General features: G+C 37.1%; 1 protein-coding gene across 3 annotated transcripts in view; it reads left to right on the top strand.

The window, feature by feature from the left end:
• FAM83B (family with sequence similarity 83 member B) overlaps nucleotides 1-15,785 on the top strand; it is an 83,329-nt gene that overhangs the window by 5,536 nt on the left and 62,008 nt on the right. For 2 of the 3 annotated variants that reach the window (XM_027604190.2, XM_027604189.2), the window contains exon 2: nucleotides 10,811-11,314. In XM_027604190.2, coding sequence (XP_027459991.2) covers nucleotides 10,859-11,314 — 456 coding nt within the window. In that variant the 5' untranslated portion in view covers nucleotides 10,811-10,858. Of the gene's footprint in view, nucleotides 1-4,795; nucleotides 4,993-10,810; nucleotides 11,315-15,785 lie in introns of all 3 variants that reach the window. The other variant, XM_027604188.2, reaches the window with a different exon arrangement.

Raw genomic sequence — 15,785 nt, 5'->3', positions numbered from 1 at the left:
ATTGAAATTTTTTTTAAAAAAAATCTCAAGAAAATGACACTAAAGAAAATTAAAATCTCTCTTAAGGCCATTGGACCCAAAATACGGTTCTGCAAAATGTGGGGCAGGAGCCCATGAACATCCTAATTAGGTATGTGCATGTATCACACATAGAATAAATGTCTTGATAAAATCATGAATTACTTGAGTTAAAGAAACTAGTTACTATGTTTGATTTTCACATCCTAGCACAGGGGTATCCTTATCTGGGGTATCGTCTGCCTTCTCTGTCACAGTTACACTGACCTATGTACACAGACAAATGGGAGTGAAACAGAAGAGCTGCCAGGGGCAGTTTCGGGCTCAGGTCTGGTTTAGGGGACCATGACTAGAACTTGAGAAGCATCAGCCTTCACTCAGTCATTACAGTTGCCCAGGGTAGAACCCCCATCACAGGAATGTAGCAGGGTTGTGAGGGAACATTGTTCACGCATAATCCACAAGACCTGGAAATCCATCTTTACAAATCCAGCAGCATTTTGCACATTAAAAAAAAAAAAGTATATCTTTTTGGTTAACTTCTGGGTGTGCAAGTGTTCTATCACCAAGTGAAAGGAGCCAGGGAAGAAAACAATACAAGGTCTAAACCAGGACAGGCTAGTTTTCCAGTAAGACTTTTTGGGGAATTTCTGTGGGAAAATAAGAAGCACTTCATTTCATCTGTGATATAGCTACCTAAGCAGGCTTAATTAAAAGCTAATCCTGAGGGAAGACTAATAAAGGATTGCTAGACACTGGGCTTGCTTTATACATGTTCAGTTTATGTGGCTCTTTGTAACACATTAAATTATAAAAAATTAAAATTTTCCAGGCTAGATATATTAATAATACTTAATATTTTTTGGCATGTTAAAAATAAACTGGTGTCCACTTGCACAGTTTCCACAATATTATTTGTTTTAAACCTCTACTTTTAATGTTTTTAAAAGATTTTTGTATATTTTAGAGTGCACACGTGGGGGGCCGGGGGGGGCAGAGGGTGCGGGGGAGAGGAGTCGAGGGAAAGGGTTAAGCAGACACGGAGCCCGATGCAGGGCTCAGTCTCCCAACCCTGAGATCATGACCTGAGCCGAAATCAAGAGTCCAGTGCTTAACTGACTGAGGCTTCCAGGCGCCCCACTCCTCTACTTTTTAATAGTTCAAGATTTTTTTGTTGCCGCTAAATACTTAAAACACTGACTTTGATTGCCGTTCCCAACATGCATAGGGAAAATCCATTTTTTTTTAAGATTTTATTTTTATTTATTTGAGAAAGAGAATGAGAGAGAAAGTACAAGAGGGGGTAGGGTCAGAGGGAGAAGCAGACTCCCCGCTGAGCAAGGAGCCTGATGTGGGACTCGATCCCGGGACTCCAGGATCATGACCTGAGCCGAAGGCAGTTGCTTAACCAACTGAGCCACCCAGGCGCCCCAGGAAAATACATTTTCTTAAGACATTTTATTTGCGAACTTTCACTTTTTCATAGATGAAGCACACTGCTTTTGTTACACATATTTGGAAAGCCACTTTCATGGTTTGTATTGGAGCACATGTTTATGATGTTTTCCTACAGCACCCGTTCTGTAAATGTCAGTGTGTACCCAGATTGGCGCTCTGTTGTCTAAAGTAGACTCAGAAGCTGGGACAAGAGGGCGTATGAGACACATTCAACATTTTGCTCAGTGGGGCCCTTGTTGCCTGTGGTGCTCTCATCTAAATATATCAAGTCTTTGTTTTATATTAGAGGTTTAGAAGCTGAGGTTGAAAGATCCTGAACCCACTTCCTGTGGTAATCTGGAAATCTAGGTGTTACAACTTGGGGAGGGTTGGTAAGGCAAACAAGTGAGGAAATAGGTAGACCCCCTAGTTATTTCACCTTTGTGAGGACAAGTGAGGGAAGAATGGCATATAGATCCCAACATACTTAAAATGTTAAGACAATAGGCCTTATCTAAGACAGCAGTGATACTCAAAACAAGGAATACCCAATATGATAGTGGCACAGATAAATTAGAATGAATAGCTTGGTGGCCTTTGATCAACTTCCATTTTAGTGAGGGGGGGATACAGGCAATGGCAAGTAAACAAATACCTTGATTATTTTTACATAATAATAAGTGCTAGAAGCTAAATAAAACCAAGTAATAGAATTAAGCATAGCAGAGGGTAGGTCCTTTTTAAAATGGGAGGTCTGGAAGACCTCTCTACGGAGGTGCCACATGAGTAAGATGGGAATGAAAAGAAAGATAATTCCAGGCTGTTGGAATGAATAGTGCAAAGGTCCTAAAACAGGAATTAACTCGGCATGTTCAGTGTAAAGAAAGTAAACCACAGATGGTGTCCAGAAACCAGTCGAATCGATGAGTCTGGAGCCTAGGGGAGCAGTCACGTCTGGAGATGTTCGAGTCATCCGTGGGTATAGAATATTTCCTGCTGTAAGACTGGATGACATTATCCTGGGAGGAATATTGACAGAGAACAGTGAAGGTACAGCTGAGTCAAGTTCCCAAGTCCAAGCCCAGACAGCAGGAAAATAAGTAGCTTGATGGCATTTGAAGGGAAGTCTTAGCCTTCTGTGCTACAACCCAGTATCCCAGCAATGATTTACAGATACCATTGGCAGTAACAGTAGTCACTGTTAATAATCATTTCCCCTACGACTGTAGCACTCAAGGTGGGGGGGGAAAGATGCCTATCCTGTTGCAAGTTATTCCTACCCTTAGGGCGGAGGGATCTACGTACTTCTGAAACTAGAATCCGGATGATGTGTTGGATAAACTTAAGCCTCACACAGCTCTGTTTTACTACATTGGAAAATATGGACTTTTAACCTTCTCAGCTCTGCTCTGGAATATATAGTTAACTCTAATTTCACCTTAATGGTATACTAAACATTGATAGTCATAATCCATTTAAACACCCAGTGAATCCTTTCCTCCTGCTGAAATATAATAACAGAACTAATATCAAAAACAGAGGAGAAATAAGTCCTACTTTACAGCTAATTTGTATCACTATGTTGAAAAGCAAGACTTAGAACTTTGTTTCATGAAGATTAATTTACGCAGAAAAAAATAAAAAAATAAAAAATAAATACACAGAAACTATTTTCAGAATGACTTGAACGTAATTAAACATTTCAAAATACACTTCTTAGCGAGAATTCCCAAAGGACACTTGATAATATTTCTATCCTTTTCACAAATTGCTCATTTGAAATTAGTATTGATGTTTATTTTCAATAGAGATCTATGGATTTATCTAATTACTTTGCTCAGTGGTTTTTCTAATTAGTCTACTAAAAGCCCTTTTCAGTGGGTAATATTTTGTATTATCAAAAAACTAACCTCCATTTAATAGAAACAAATATGTGCTTCAGTCTTAAAAAGTTCTATGTGGATATTATCATTTAAAAAATTATACTTCAGGATTTTTTTGGCCTATCATATTTAATCAACTCATTCTGTTATGCTGAGTTATTAAAGTATATTATTAGCTTGTTATATAACAATTATGTACTGAGCATTAATAATTGTGCTTAACAGATAATCTCCACCATCACAGAGTTTATAGTGAAGAAGGTAGAGAATAATGCATTTAAATAGTGCATGGAAAGTGATAATATGCACAGAAATTGCTATGGGCTTGCAGTGGCTCTGTCCCTAGCCCCGGGGAGTTAGGGACAGCGTTGCACATCAGGGAGCTACTTACTCAGACCTCATTAAGTGTATGCTGTTATTTTTATTTTATTTTTTTTCCTTGTTGGTCCTTGAATCCATACAGCTTTAGTTTCTCATATTCTGCACTTGTTCATGTGTTGCTCTGTAAGAATTATTAAACTGTTTTATATGCAGCATTTTGAATTACCTGTGACACTCAACTTAGTACATGAATGGATAAAGAGGAGGGTATTCTAAAGTAAAAAATAAGTATTGGAATAATTCTCTTAAAAATTCCTTCCCCCCCCCAAAGCAAAACTATATATATATAACATTTGGTAAATACAGAAATGTGTAAAGTAGTTTTAAGAAATCACCCACAAAACCACCTCTCCAAATCAGTCACTTTCATTTTTAGGTATGTTTTTATTTTTGTTTTCAGATGAATTTTTTTTTAATTATAATTCTCTTATATAGTTTGATAGCCTGCTTGTTATCCATAGAGCATCATAATATAAACATTTTTGCATGCTATCAAAACAACTAGAGGAGGCTTTTGACTTTCTTGGCTTTTTGTTTGTTTTGCATTTGAAAATGAGTATGTAGAATATTCTTTATTTAACTTCAAAAAAAATGAAGCTGAGGGGCGCCTGGGTGGCTCAGTTGGTTAAGTGTCTGACTCTTGATTTCATCTCAGGTCATGATCTCAGGGTGGTGAGATCAATGGAGCCTGCTTAAGATTCTCTTTCTCTCAAAAGAAAAAAAAAAAAAAAAGCTGACTTGTGAAAGCTGACTTGGGAGAAACTGAGAAGAAGGACATGAGTCAGTTCTTTGTCACACTAGAAACACTTTTTTTTTTTTTTTTTAACCACCTCCCTCCCTCCAAACAATGTTAGCAAGTTTGTGGGTATTACAGATCTTCTCAGCAGGCAAAATGAATATCATCTTAGAATTTTGGCAAGGGTGCCCTGGAGCCCAACTTGTTACACATTATAGGATTCTTTCAAAAATATGTCTTCTGCTTGATTACACACAGAAAGAGGATACTCATTAAGAAAGTAAGAGAAAAATAGAACCTTATTACTAAGTGAAATTCTCTCCTATATTACTCTAACCAGGGTGTGGGGGTGCAAGAGTGCCTGGCTCCGGGGTCCCAAACAGACCAGCTTCAGCCAGTCACTGCTGACAAAACCCAAAGGCAGAGAGACAAGTGGTGGGGAAACAAGAAAGGAGTTTATTTCGGTGAGGCCACCACCAGGAAGACACTGGACTAGCACCTCAAAGACTGTCTCCAAAGTGCTAAAGATACTTCCAGGTTTGTATAAGGGCAATGTGGGACAAAGGTCAGTGGGCGCCTGCAGGTGGGTGGGAAAGGTCAGGCCCATTATTGTCTTGGGGTCAGTCACAAGGGGTCTCGCTGGCCCAGGGCAGTCCTCATTGCTTGAGGGGGTAGTTTCAGTTCCTTGGCAAAACGGGATGCTTTGCTTGAGGGGTCTTTTCCCTGCCTTAAGAGATAAGCTGGAAAGAAGAATTTAATCAGGAAGTACACACTGAGGTCAAAATGGAAGTATTTGAAGTCATCTTTCGTTACTACCTAACAATTTATTGTAGCAGTCTTTATGGCTGATACAGAGTTGAGGGCTTTTATCTCCTTTAGTCCCTTTGCAGTCAGTACTGTTATTTTACCCATTTTCCTAGTGAGGGACATGCAGCTTAGAGCCCTGAAATTTTGTGACCAAAATCTTAAGACCTGTATGTGGCAGAGCAGAAGACAGAACTTGGGCCATCTCACCGCTGAGTCACTGAGCTAACCAGTGTTTTGTCCCTCAACCCTACTTTCCCCCCCTTCGTACAATTAAAGACTACTCTTCTGTGTCTCTTTTAGTGTTCTCTTTGGATTAAACCCTCTAATTTTTCAGCTATTCTTCTTGACATAATCTGCTGCAAGCTCTGCTCAATCCTGTACTTGTATGGTTAATTTTTAATGTAAATTAAAACTTTTACATTTATTGTATTGGATTTAAACTCCTTCATTGTGCTATATTATTTCACCACTTTAAGATCATTTTGAATATTAATTCTGGCACCTAATGTATATGCTAGTGTTTATTTCTGCCACCTGTATCAGTGTATTTCTATTGATTCATCCAAATGATTGTTAGGTATATTGATCAGGATCAGGACAAGATGGAACACTTGACAGCACAAGTTTCAACCCCATTAGGATGACCTTATCTCATTCATTGGAGCTTCTGGAATGCTTGTGTCCATAATACAATGCAATTCAGGAGTCGTTTATTGTGTTGGTAAAAGAGTAATTGCTTTAATTCCACTTGCATTTTAAGCCATGCATAGAGTATTCCTCTAAAGTGTGACTAGTATATGCTAGTCTGAGAAAAGGGTTTATTGGGTTTTTTTCCTATGAATTTCTCTACAGGAATTACTCTCTGATTCCAAATGACAGTGAATGATTGTTTTAATGTTGTTAACATATATTGGGGGCCTATATATTCTTATGTCTAGATTATAGTTTAAACTGGGGATGGGAAATATATTGAATAACAGGTAATACAAACAAACCCTGGAATTAAGTGTTTTGATATGAAATCAATAATGTCATACCATCACCCAATTAAAAGAAGTTAAATTAATGTTTAGATACTGAGTAATGGAATTTTTATTTGGGATTTGTGAAGTGAATTGGAGATATTTAGTTTCCTTTTCATGAGCTTGATAAGGTGGGTGACTCTATTTGTGATCTACATATGGAGATATTTGCATTCAGAACCCTGTGACTGGGTGTGCTGTGTGTTCATGTACTCCTTGGCCTGCTGGGAATCAGACCCTGTGGAAGGCTGTAATCTGTACTGTTGGGCCATTTTGTTGTAAGTATTATTATGAAACCAGCTGAGAATTTTTTTAATAAGTTTGGATGCCAAAATTTGATATCAAATTGCACTTGGCAGCTTGACAATTATAGTAAAATTTTTAATTTAATAGTATCTCAAATTTCTTGTAATCAAATTCATAGTCAAACACAATCTTGGTAGCTAAAAATTCAAGGAAAAAGATATATAATTTTCAACTGTTGTGGACCATGGATTAAACATGACCTCTCTTAATTTGATTACATCTGCAAAGAAGACCCTATTTCCAAATAAGATCCCATTCACTGGTACTGAGGGCTTGTACTTGAACATACCTTGTTAGAAGACATTATTTAACCCATAATGGCATTTAGTAGTTGAAAAGAAACGGCCTAAGAGAAGTTGGAAAAGGTACCTCAGAGATACTGGCAGCTGTGATCCTTTTTGTGTTTCTTTCAGTCTTGACGTTGGTCATCTGCTTGCATGTTAGTAATCATAACCTCAGATCATCTGCGATTTAAGAAAATTGTAATTTCTCTTTGGAGCATTTTTCCATTGACCTGTTCTTTCAGAAGTCTTTTCAATGAATCTTCTCAGATCACAGACCATAAACAAGTATGTCATTTGCATATTTAGTTTTATGATGAAACTGCCAAATGTTTTCCAGAGTAGCCCATGAATTGAAATCTAATGTTTTTTTTTTTTTAAGATTTTATTTATTTATTTGAGAGAGAGAGAATGAGAGATAGCACGAGAGGGAAGAGGGTCAGAGGGAGAAGCAGACTCCCCGCCGAGCAGGGAGCCTGATGTGGGACTCGATCCCGGGACTCCAGGATCATGACCTGAGCCGAAGGCAGTCGCTTAACCGACTGAGCCACCCAGGCGCCCTGAAATCTAATGTTTAGTACCTTTGAAATGTTTACTTTCCACAGATGACACCAAAGATTCAATATCAAATGAATTTGTAATGCTTTTGAGGCATGGATTTGAATCCCATATTTTGTAAGCCTATTTTTTTTGGAATGAGTCACTTAACTAGCAGATGAGCCTAGTGGTTGGTTTAGCTTTTACATCATAGTGAAAGTTTTTCTCTACTCATTAACTCCATTATATACGATTATATACTTTCTAGGAGTTTTTAATGGTTATTAATAAAATAATGCACCTTTACATGTTTAAGGGCATACCCAATTAATTTTGTCCTCAAATTAAATCTTTAAAATGTTCAGTGATTGAGCTCCTGAGAGTGCTGTATTAAATCTGTAACTAAATACAGGTGCTGTTTTATTGCAGTGCCCATTTATGCAAGTGCCATTACCTTACCGTTCTCCCTTAAAGCTCTTGTGATACATATGTATCTCTAGACAGTGGTTAGAGGGTAGAGCTTCTCTAGCAGGACAAAATCAAGCATATTTATTTTTTATCTTAACTCTTTTATGTAATATCTCAACTTCCGTGCTCATAGCTGTTGCATTTTTTTTCTGTGATGGGTTTTTCTACATTGTATCTGGCATTGTTATTTGATTAGTCCTATAGTGTTTTACATTTTTTCATCTTCGATTGTTTTTTCCCTCATAATTAACTTTTTGTCTTTGTCTTCATGGTTTTATTTTACTTTCGTGGTCCTTTTGATCTCTGTGATTTCACAGTTTACCCATAGCTCAAGAGTGAATTTTTTTATAGTTGCAGAGTATATATTTACCTACATAAAGCTTGGGAATCAATACGGTTTTTTAAAGCACTTCATGCATTTTAGCTTCTAAGTAGATAATAGGTGCTTAACTTCGTATGTTATAGGACTTCAAAAGTTAATTTTTTAAAAAAAATTAGGAAATAAGTGCTAAGAAAATTTAAGATTTTTTAAACAACCAGTAGTTAATTACTGTCTTAAGCAGTTATAAATAATAGATGTGATTTTCATGGGATCACTGGATGCTGTCCCTTCATGAACCGGAATTATCAAATGAACACCACACCTCAGTAAACCTTAGGGAACTATACTGTAATCCAATGGATTGATTCTGTCAAGTAAATAAAAACCTTATTTCTTTGTTAAAAATGAGTCCAGTATTAGGTGCAAAAAAGAACTTTAATGAACATCGAAAAGATCATTAGTAGTATAATACCATGTGAGCAACTTGATGAAGATTTCTCAACCATGGCACCATTGACATTTTGGGCCAAATAATTCCTTAATGCAGGTGGCTGTCTTGTGTATTGAAGTAGGTTTAACATCATCCCTGGCTTTTACACAGTACATGCCAGTAGCATAAACACGTTTTGTTTTCTTGTATCAGATTTAATCTTTAGGCTCTCTGTACTTTTAGACTTTTCTTTTTTTTAAAGATTTTATTTATTTATTTGGCAGAGACAGAGCAAGAGCAGGAACACAAGCAGGGAGAGTGGGAGAGGAAGAAGCAGGCTTCCCGCGGAGCAGGTAGCCCGATGCGGGGCTCGATCCCAGGGCCCTGGGATCATGACCTGAGCTGAAGGCAGACGCTTAACGACTGAGCCACCCAAGGCGCACCTGCACTTTTAGACTTTGTTGGTAAAAATTTTGAGCCTAGGGATGGGGACAGAATTGTCTCCACTAAAAGAGCCAAATGGATCCTGTATCTTCCTTGTTTATTAGCTCTGCGTTAGTATGTGTGCTGAATCTTTTCTGATCTCCCCACCCTTTCAGCAAAACTTGTGGTCCCGTTTCCCATTTCGTCACAACCCTCTGTACGATTAGTGACTTGTTACATCTTTTGAGCTGAGGAGTTAATACATGATAATAGCTTTGTGGATTACCCTCCCAAATCAGGTTTGAGTTTCCATAGTCCTGAGTCTGAAAAAGCTGGGTTAAGTGGAAAGTTTTAAATTAGGACAGGGCCCCTGACAAAGATGTTTATGGTCAAATTAGTCCTTTAGTGCTTATAGCACTTCATAGAGCTGAATTTTGTTTGAATCTATACATTGGAGAGCATGACTTCAAACAATTGGAAAGTCCCTTATTTGATCGAGTTAAAGTGGAGTATGGTATCTTACACAGTAAAGGATTGAATGAATGACAGTTTGTGGGCATTGTGAGGGGTTGGGGTTTGAGCTTGGTTAGGCAGATTCGAATTCCTAAGAGAAATCCCTGAATTATCTTTGATATCTCAAATTTCTTCATCACCTAAATGCTGTCAAACTATCAAATCTCAAGAGTCCTTACTTTGAACCAGCTCTTGAATATTCTTGTCACTTCTTGACTGGGTGTTTGAACACTGAAAGACTTAGCTACTTGTCTCTCCTCCATTCCCCTGATACTGCCAGACTAATTGTTTTAAAGACTGGTTTTGTTGAATCACAAAAATCTCCCGTGTCCCTCCACACCTGGCTCCATCATGTCTATTCAAATTTGTCTCCTCTTCCTAGTGAAAGAAACCTGCTTTCCAGCAGACCAAGTTTTTTTTGTTTTGTTTTTGTTTTTGTTTAACTAATTCATGAATATGTCAAGCTCATGCCTGTTTGCGCTTTTGCTATGTTTTCCTCTCTTGGGTGGGGTTAAAATATGCCTTCTTGCCACCTGATCATATTCTTATCACCCTAGGTTCAGCTGAAGCCAGGTCCTGCATATAGGGATATACATAAATCCTTTATTCTGTATTGATCTCTACTTGCTTTAACCTGAAAGCACTGACTATAGGCAGTACTCATTTTGGCCCTTAGGAATATATGGCTTTGTTCAAAGTGGTGACAGACAGTTTGTGTGTATGTTTTGCTTCTTCAGCTAATTAATACATTTCTGGAAGGCAAGTATTTCATGCTTTTTATATTCCATTAGTATGCAAGTATATGCATAACAGGTACCTAGTAAAAACGTATATTAATGGATGGCCAGGTACTGATTGTGTTCTATTTTAAGATACGGTAAAACCCAAATCAAGAAAGCGTCTAGAAACTGACATGACCATTTGTAGTCCCAGATTAAAATTAAGGGTGACCTTTCTGGATGTCAGAGAAAGGAAAATGTTTTTCCTTAGGTGAGAAACTGAAAGTAGAGGTACCTTGAAAAAGGAAAACCAACTAGTGGCTTGTAGAAGGAAATCTGTTTAGCTTATTTGTAATATGTATGTGAATTATGATGCAATTAATGCCACTTTGGATGTAAAATGTATGTCATATTGAGTAATGGTAGTGGAAATGAGTAAATGCAAAAATGGTGATTGATGTGGATCAAAAAAAAAATTCATTGCAGAATTCTAACTGATCTTGATTTCCTTCCTTTCGAATACCCAGATACCTCTCATCACTGCACGAATGGACATTTGAAAGTGCTGTTGTCAGATGCTTGCAATCATGGAAACCTCATCAATGTTGTCCTCACTGAATGATGAGTGTAAGTCAGACAATTACATTGAGCCTCACTACAAGGAATGGTATCGAGTAGCCATTGATGTACTAATTGAACATGGGTTAGAAGCATACCAAGAATTTCTTGCCAAGGAACGAGTATCAGACTTTCTAGCTGAGGAAGAAATTAATTATATTCTGAAAAACGTCCAGAAAGTTGCACAAAGTACAGCACATGGCACTGATAACTCCTACGATGATACCTCATCTTCAGGGACTTACTGGCCCATTGAATCGGATGTGGAAGCTCCAAATCTTGACTTAGGCTGGCCGTATGTGATGCCGGGACTCTTAGGGGGCACCCATATAGACCTCCTCTTTCATCCACCAAGAGCACAATTACTTACAATTAAGGAAACTATTCGGAAGATGATCAAAGAAGCAAGAAAGGTAATATTTTCCATTACTAAATGAAATTTTTCTTTTAAGTGAAAAATTTTTTTTCATCTAAGTAGAGTTGACACACAATGTTATATTAGTTTCATGTGTATAACAGGGATTCAACAAGTCTGTACCTTATCTGGTGCTCACCGCAAGTGTAGTAACCGTCTGTCATCATACAACACTATTATAATACCATGGACTACATTCCCTGTGTTGTACCTTTCATCCCCATGACTTATTCATTCCACTCGAAGTGAAAAATATGAAATATGTGGAAAATGCACCATAGTAGTATAACAGATATGCATGTTAAAAGAATCTCTGTATGTGTAGACCATGCCTATTATTCTCAGAAGATATGCATGTGAACACATAGGAGGGTTGTACTTCCCATATCTTGTATTTAACAGAGTGGTTAGGTCCCTGCTACAGGAGATTTCCTTCTTTTAATGTACCTTCTTCTCCCTTTGAAGACTAAGGTATATGAATTGGCAACAAGATGATGTGATACAGTCCTTGAGTTCAAAGCACTTATATTTTCCTTAATCTCTGAAAGGAAATGTGTTATTGGTAAATCTGGTGAAATTTGTTTTGTACTCAAAAGGACTGAGCCCTAATTCTTGCTCTGGACCTAGTTTATGCTGTTAAATAAACCGTAGATTTACTTATTAATTTCCTCAGTTGTGTGGAAATGGTATAAAATCAGGCATGACAATGTAAAATTCTGAGGTAAGGTCCTGAGCTACTTAGCATTTTAAGGCCTCTGTGTTCATTATTAAATATTTATATTGGCTTATAAATCTCAGAAATTCTATTTTAGAGCTCAAAAAAAAACTAGAAATTTTCTTTTAATCAAATAAAAGTTGTTGAGTGTTTTCTAGGTACTTAACACCATGATAGACAATTTTGAGATTACAACAAAATTACCTAAGCTCTCTTTTGAACTCAATCTAGAGTTTTAAAAATGAATGGATAAGGAGTTATGATTTTTCACTATAAACCATCTATTTCTTACAGATGCCATTAATATAGAAGTGTAGATCTAAAAGGGACCTGAGGATCCACACATACATGACATTGCTTTGTTTCATGTCACCAAGACCCAGAAATGCTACAGAAGCTTGCTTTTATGGAGTACAGAAATATAAGACCCTTGAAATTCTCAGTGACATTATAGTTTGCAAGATAGGCAACTAAAAGCCTCCCAATCATGTTAGGGAACCACAATGTTCTGAGGCTAATGTCAAATGTAGGCTTTGCAAAAGTAAGGTGACTTTTTTTTCCCCTATACCTTTTGAACTCAAATAACCTGGCATTTAGCCATGAACTTAGCAGTATTACATGAAAGTAAGTACTAATCTATTCCATTTGTTAAAAATTAGCTATAAAATCAGGCAATGGTAGGTGTCCAAACTTATTGAATTAAACTGTCAGTTCAATTTTCTGGATTGAACCATGAGTATTTTTTATTTTATTTTATTTTTTAAAATTTAATTTATTTAACAGAGAGAAATAGAGCAAAGCGGGGGGCGGGGGCAGCAGAAGGAGAGGGAGAAGCAGGCTTCCTGCTGAACTGGGAGTCCAACATACAGGTCTCAATCCCAGGACCCTGGGATCATGACCTGAGCCAAAGGCAGATGCTTAACTGCCTGAGCCACCCAGGCACCCTGAGTATTTTTAATACTTTACTGTTTACCCCGTGGACACATCATACAATTGTATTTTGTAAAACAACAGAACGAAAGTCAATATATATGAATCCTTGTAAAGGTAGAATAACAAATATCAGGTACTATAACATTTGCTCATTTTTGTTTCAGGAGACAGTATGTTTTTGAACTGTAATAGTAACTGAAAATTTAGAACATCAGTGAAGATTAATATTATGGTAAACCTTGTTATGAATTCATGAGCCTACATCACAGCTAGTTTCCTTTGGAGCATTGCATTTCTGTGATGCAAAATGAAATTCAGGAGATATCATAAGTTCTTGGGCTAGCACTCACTGGAAACTACTGAACATTCGTCATGACTGCTTGATGTGTTTTTCTTTCTTTCTAATGTGGCAGCTATTTATTTAGTGAGCCTCTGAAAGTAATATCCTCTGCCTGGTCATTGTCTGCTGGGAACTTCCACTTGCACTGGCAAGATGAGGAAAGTGAAGTACATACTGTAAACAGTGGTCTTATGGTCTGCTTCTCTTCCACAAAATCAAAATGGCATGAAATAAGAAAGAGAATTCTACCTTTATTGGGTTTTGTGTGTACATACCCAAGCTAAATTCAAAGAAAGAGAATTATTTGAACCTTGTGCATTTGAGTATAAATCAAACCACATAACATAGTGTTTTGTTTTCCAAAAGTGTTGGAGAATGTTTTAATTTCTACTGGGATGCATTAAATATTGAGGTTAAGTGGTGTGTGTATATAATACACACACACACACACACACACACGTAATGTGTAATTCTCTAGTCTTTTGGAAATATCTTTGTGTGTCACTATGTCTACTTAAAGATTTTAGAAGGATACAATACTCCAGAAAAGAAAAAGTTATTGAACCCGTTTTTTACAAAATGTTACACTATTTAGCCCACAACCGGACAAGGTCTTATGAAAAAATTTAAAATAAGAAGAGCAAATATTATTTTGAAGTAAAAGCTAATCAGAACACATTGTAGATTCAGTGTGATTTTCATGACTATCATTACTCAGGATAAGTCAGGTTCTTAATAATCTCTGGAGTCAAAGGAAGCTTATTAGTTATCAGGGTCAACTTTCTGTTTTCAAACTATTTTCAGAAGACATTCTCTTTATTGGATAACTCAATGAATTGTCATGGCATTATGAAGAGGAAGGCATTTTTTCCATAAAGTGTTTGAATAATGTATATTTTAATGAATAGAATGAATTTTCTTGCCTTCATATTTCTTAGGGAGATTCTTTAGGTAATCAACATTACGAAACTGTTGAGATATGAAGCCAAACAGGTAGGGCTAAGAACCAGCATAGCAGAACCCAAGAAAAGTGATCTCAGAGAATAATTTAAGTCCATTTTCACTGTTCTGTTTACAATTGACAGAAGATACTTATAAAAAAAAAAAAGTCATATTATGGAAAAAAATCTTAATGAAAAGAATCCAAAAGCACTTTTCTTAGAGGTCCAAGCATTGGAAGTCTGACCACCAAATTAACCTTCTAGTCCCTTGAGAAAGGAAATAAAAATGATACTATATCATATCTATCTGTACTGGAAATACTTTGTTTTTAAATTTCACTGATTTATATGCTCTTGTTTCTGTCTCAAGTCACACAGTCTCTGAATGACTCTACTTTTATAAGCAAAATATAATCTTTATAGTATTTGAAAAATCCATGGATTTGTTTTTATTTACTCATTTTATTTTTGCCAGTTGTCACTCAGAAATTGTATAAAGTGGGCACCTGGGTAGCTCAGTCGGTTAAGGGTCTGCCTTCGCTCAGGTCATGACCCCGGAGTCCTGGGATCAAGTCCCACATCTGGCTCCTTGCTCAGTGGAGTCTGCCGCTCCCTCTCCCTCTGCTGCACGCACTCTCTCTCTCTCTCTCCCTCTGTCAAAAAACAAACAAACCAACAACAACAAAAAAACCCCTTAAGTTGTATAGAGGTTTTTTGTTTTCCTGCTTTTTCCATTTGTTTGTTTTTCCTTTGTATGCTTATTTTGTTATTAGAGAATTTTCCTTTGGGAAAATCCAGTTAGAAATAACTTCTTACTTGTGCCCTAAGTGGGCCATATTTTTATTGACTGGCTCTTTTTTCTAACTCCTTCCTATTTTTCCCTATGTGGTTGCCATAATTATATTTGGGTGAACTTTATATAATCTGATAGCATCTAGCAAGACTTTTCCCAGGTAATTACTTGTCTCTCAAGAGGTGTTCCCAAGATGATATATGCATGTATTCCTAATTACTGTGAACACCTCTTATGAAAGTATCCTCTCTAATTACTTTAAAAAGTCATCTTTCATTAAAGTAATTTTTCTTCTAGCCTCTCGGTGGATATCCATAAAGTTATGATTTCTGATAGTCTTGAATATGTGAATGCTTAACCAGAACGCTATTTTCATCTGTGCTAGCTGCTTCTGTGAGGTATGAATCTTACTCTTGTGAAATAGGGACTCAGGAAGACACAGAAGCATGAATCTAGTGAGAATTAGGGCAGAGTAGTTCCTGAGGTGTTTTGTACTGCCTCTCCTGAGTCACTGCTGTTGGGTGCGGCTGATATGGCCTGGGGGGCTATTAGTAATACAGAGAAACATTAACCACCAATTGGCCCATGGCCACAACTGGGAAGGTGAACAGATGATGGGGCTTTTCCTGGGATTTACCTGGCATTACAAAGGTAGTACTAGACTAGAGGCTCTATTATCAGGGGTCTACCACTAACCAGTTAGAGATTGAACAGGTCATTGTACCTCCCCAGGTATCTTCATTTATG

Source organism: Zalophus californianus, chromosome 7 (genome assembly GCF_009762305.2).
Source record: "Zalophus californianus isolate mZalCal1 chromosome 7, mZalCal1.pri.v2, whole genome shotgun sequence".
Lineage (NCBI taxonomy): Eukaryota > Metazoa > Chordata > Mammalia > Carnivora > Otariidae > Zalophus > Zalophus californianus.
This window is presented reverse-complemented; position numbering and strand designations above follow the sequence as displayed.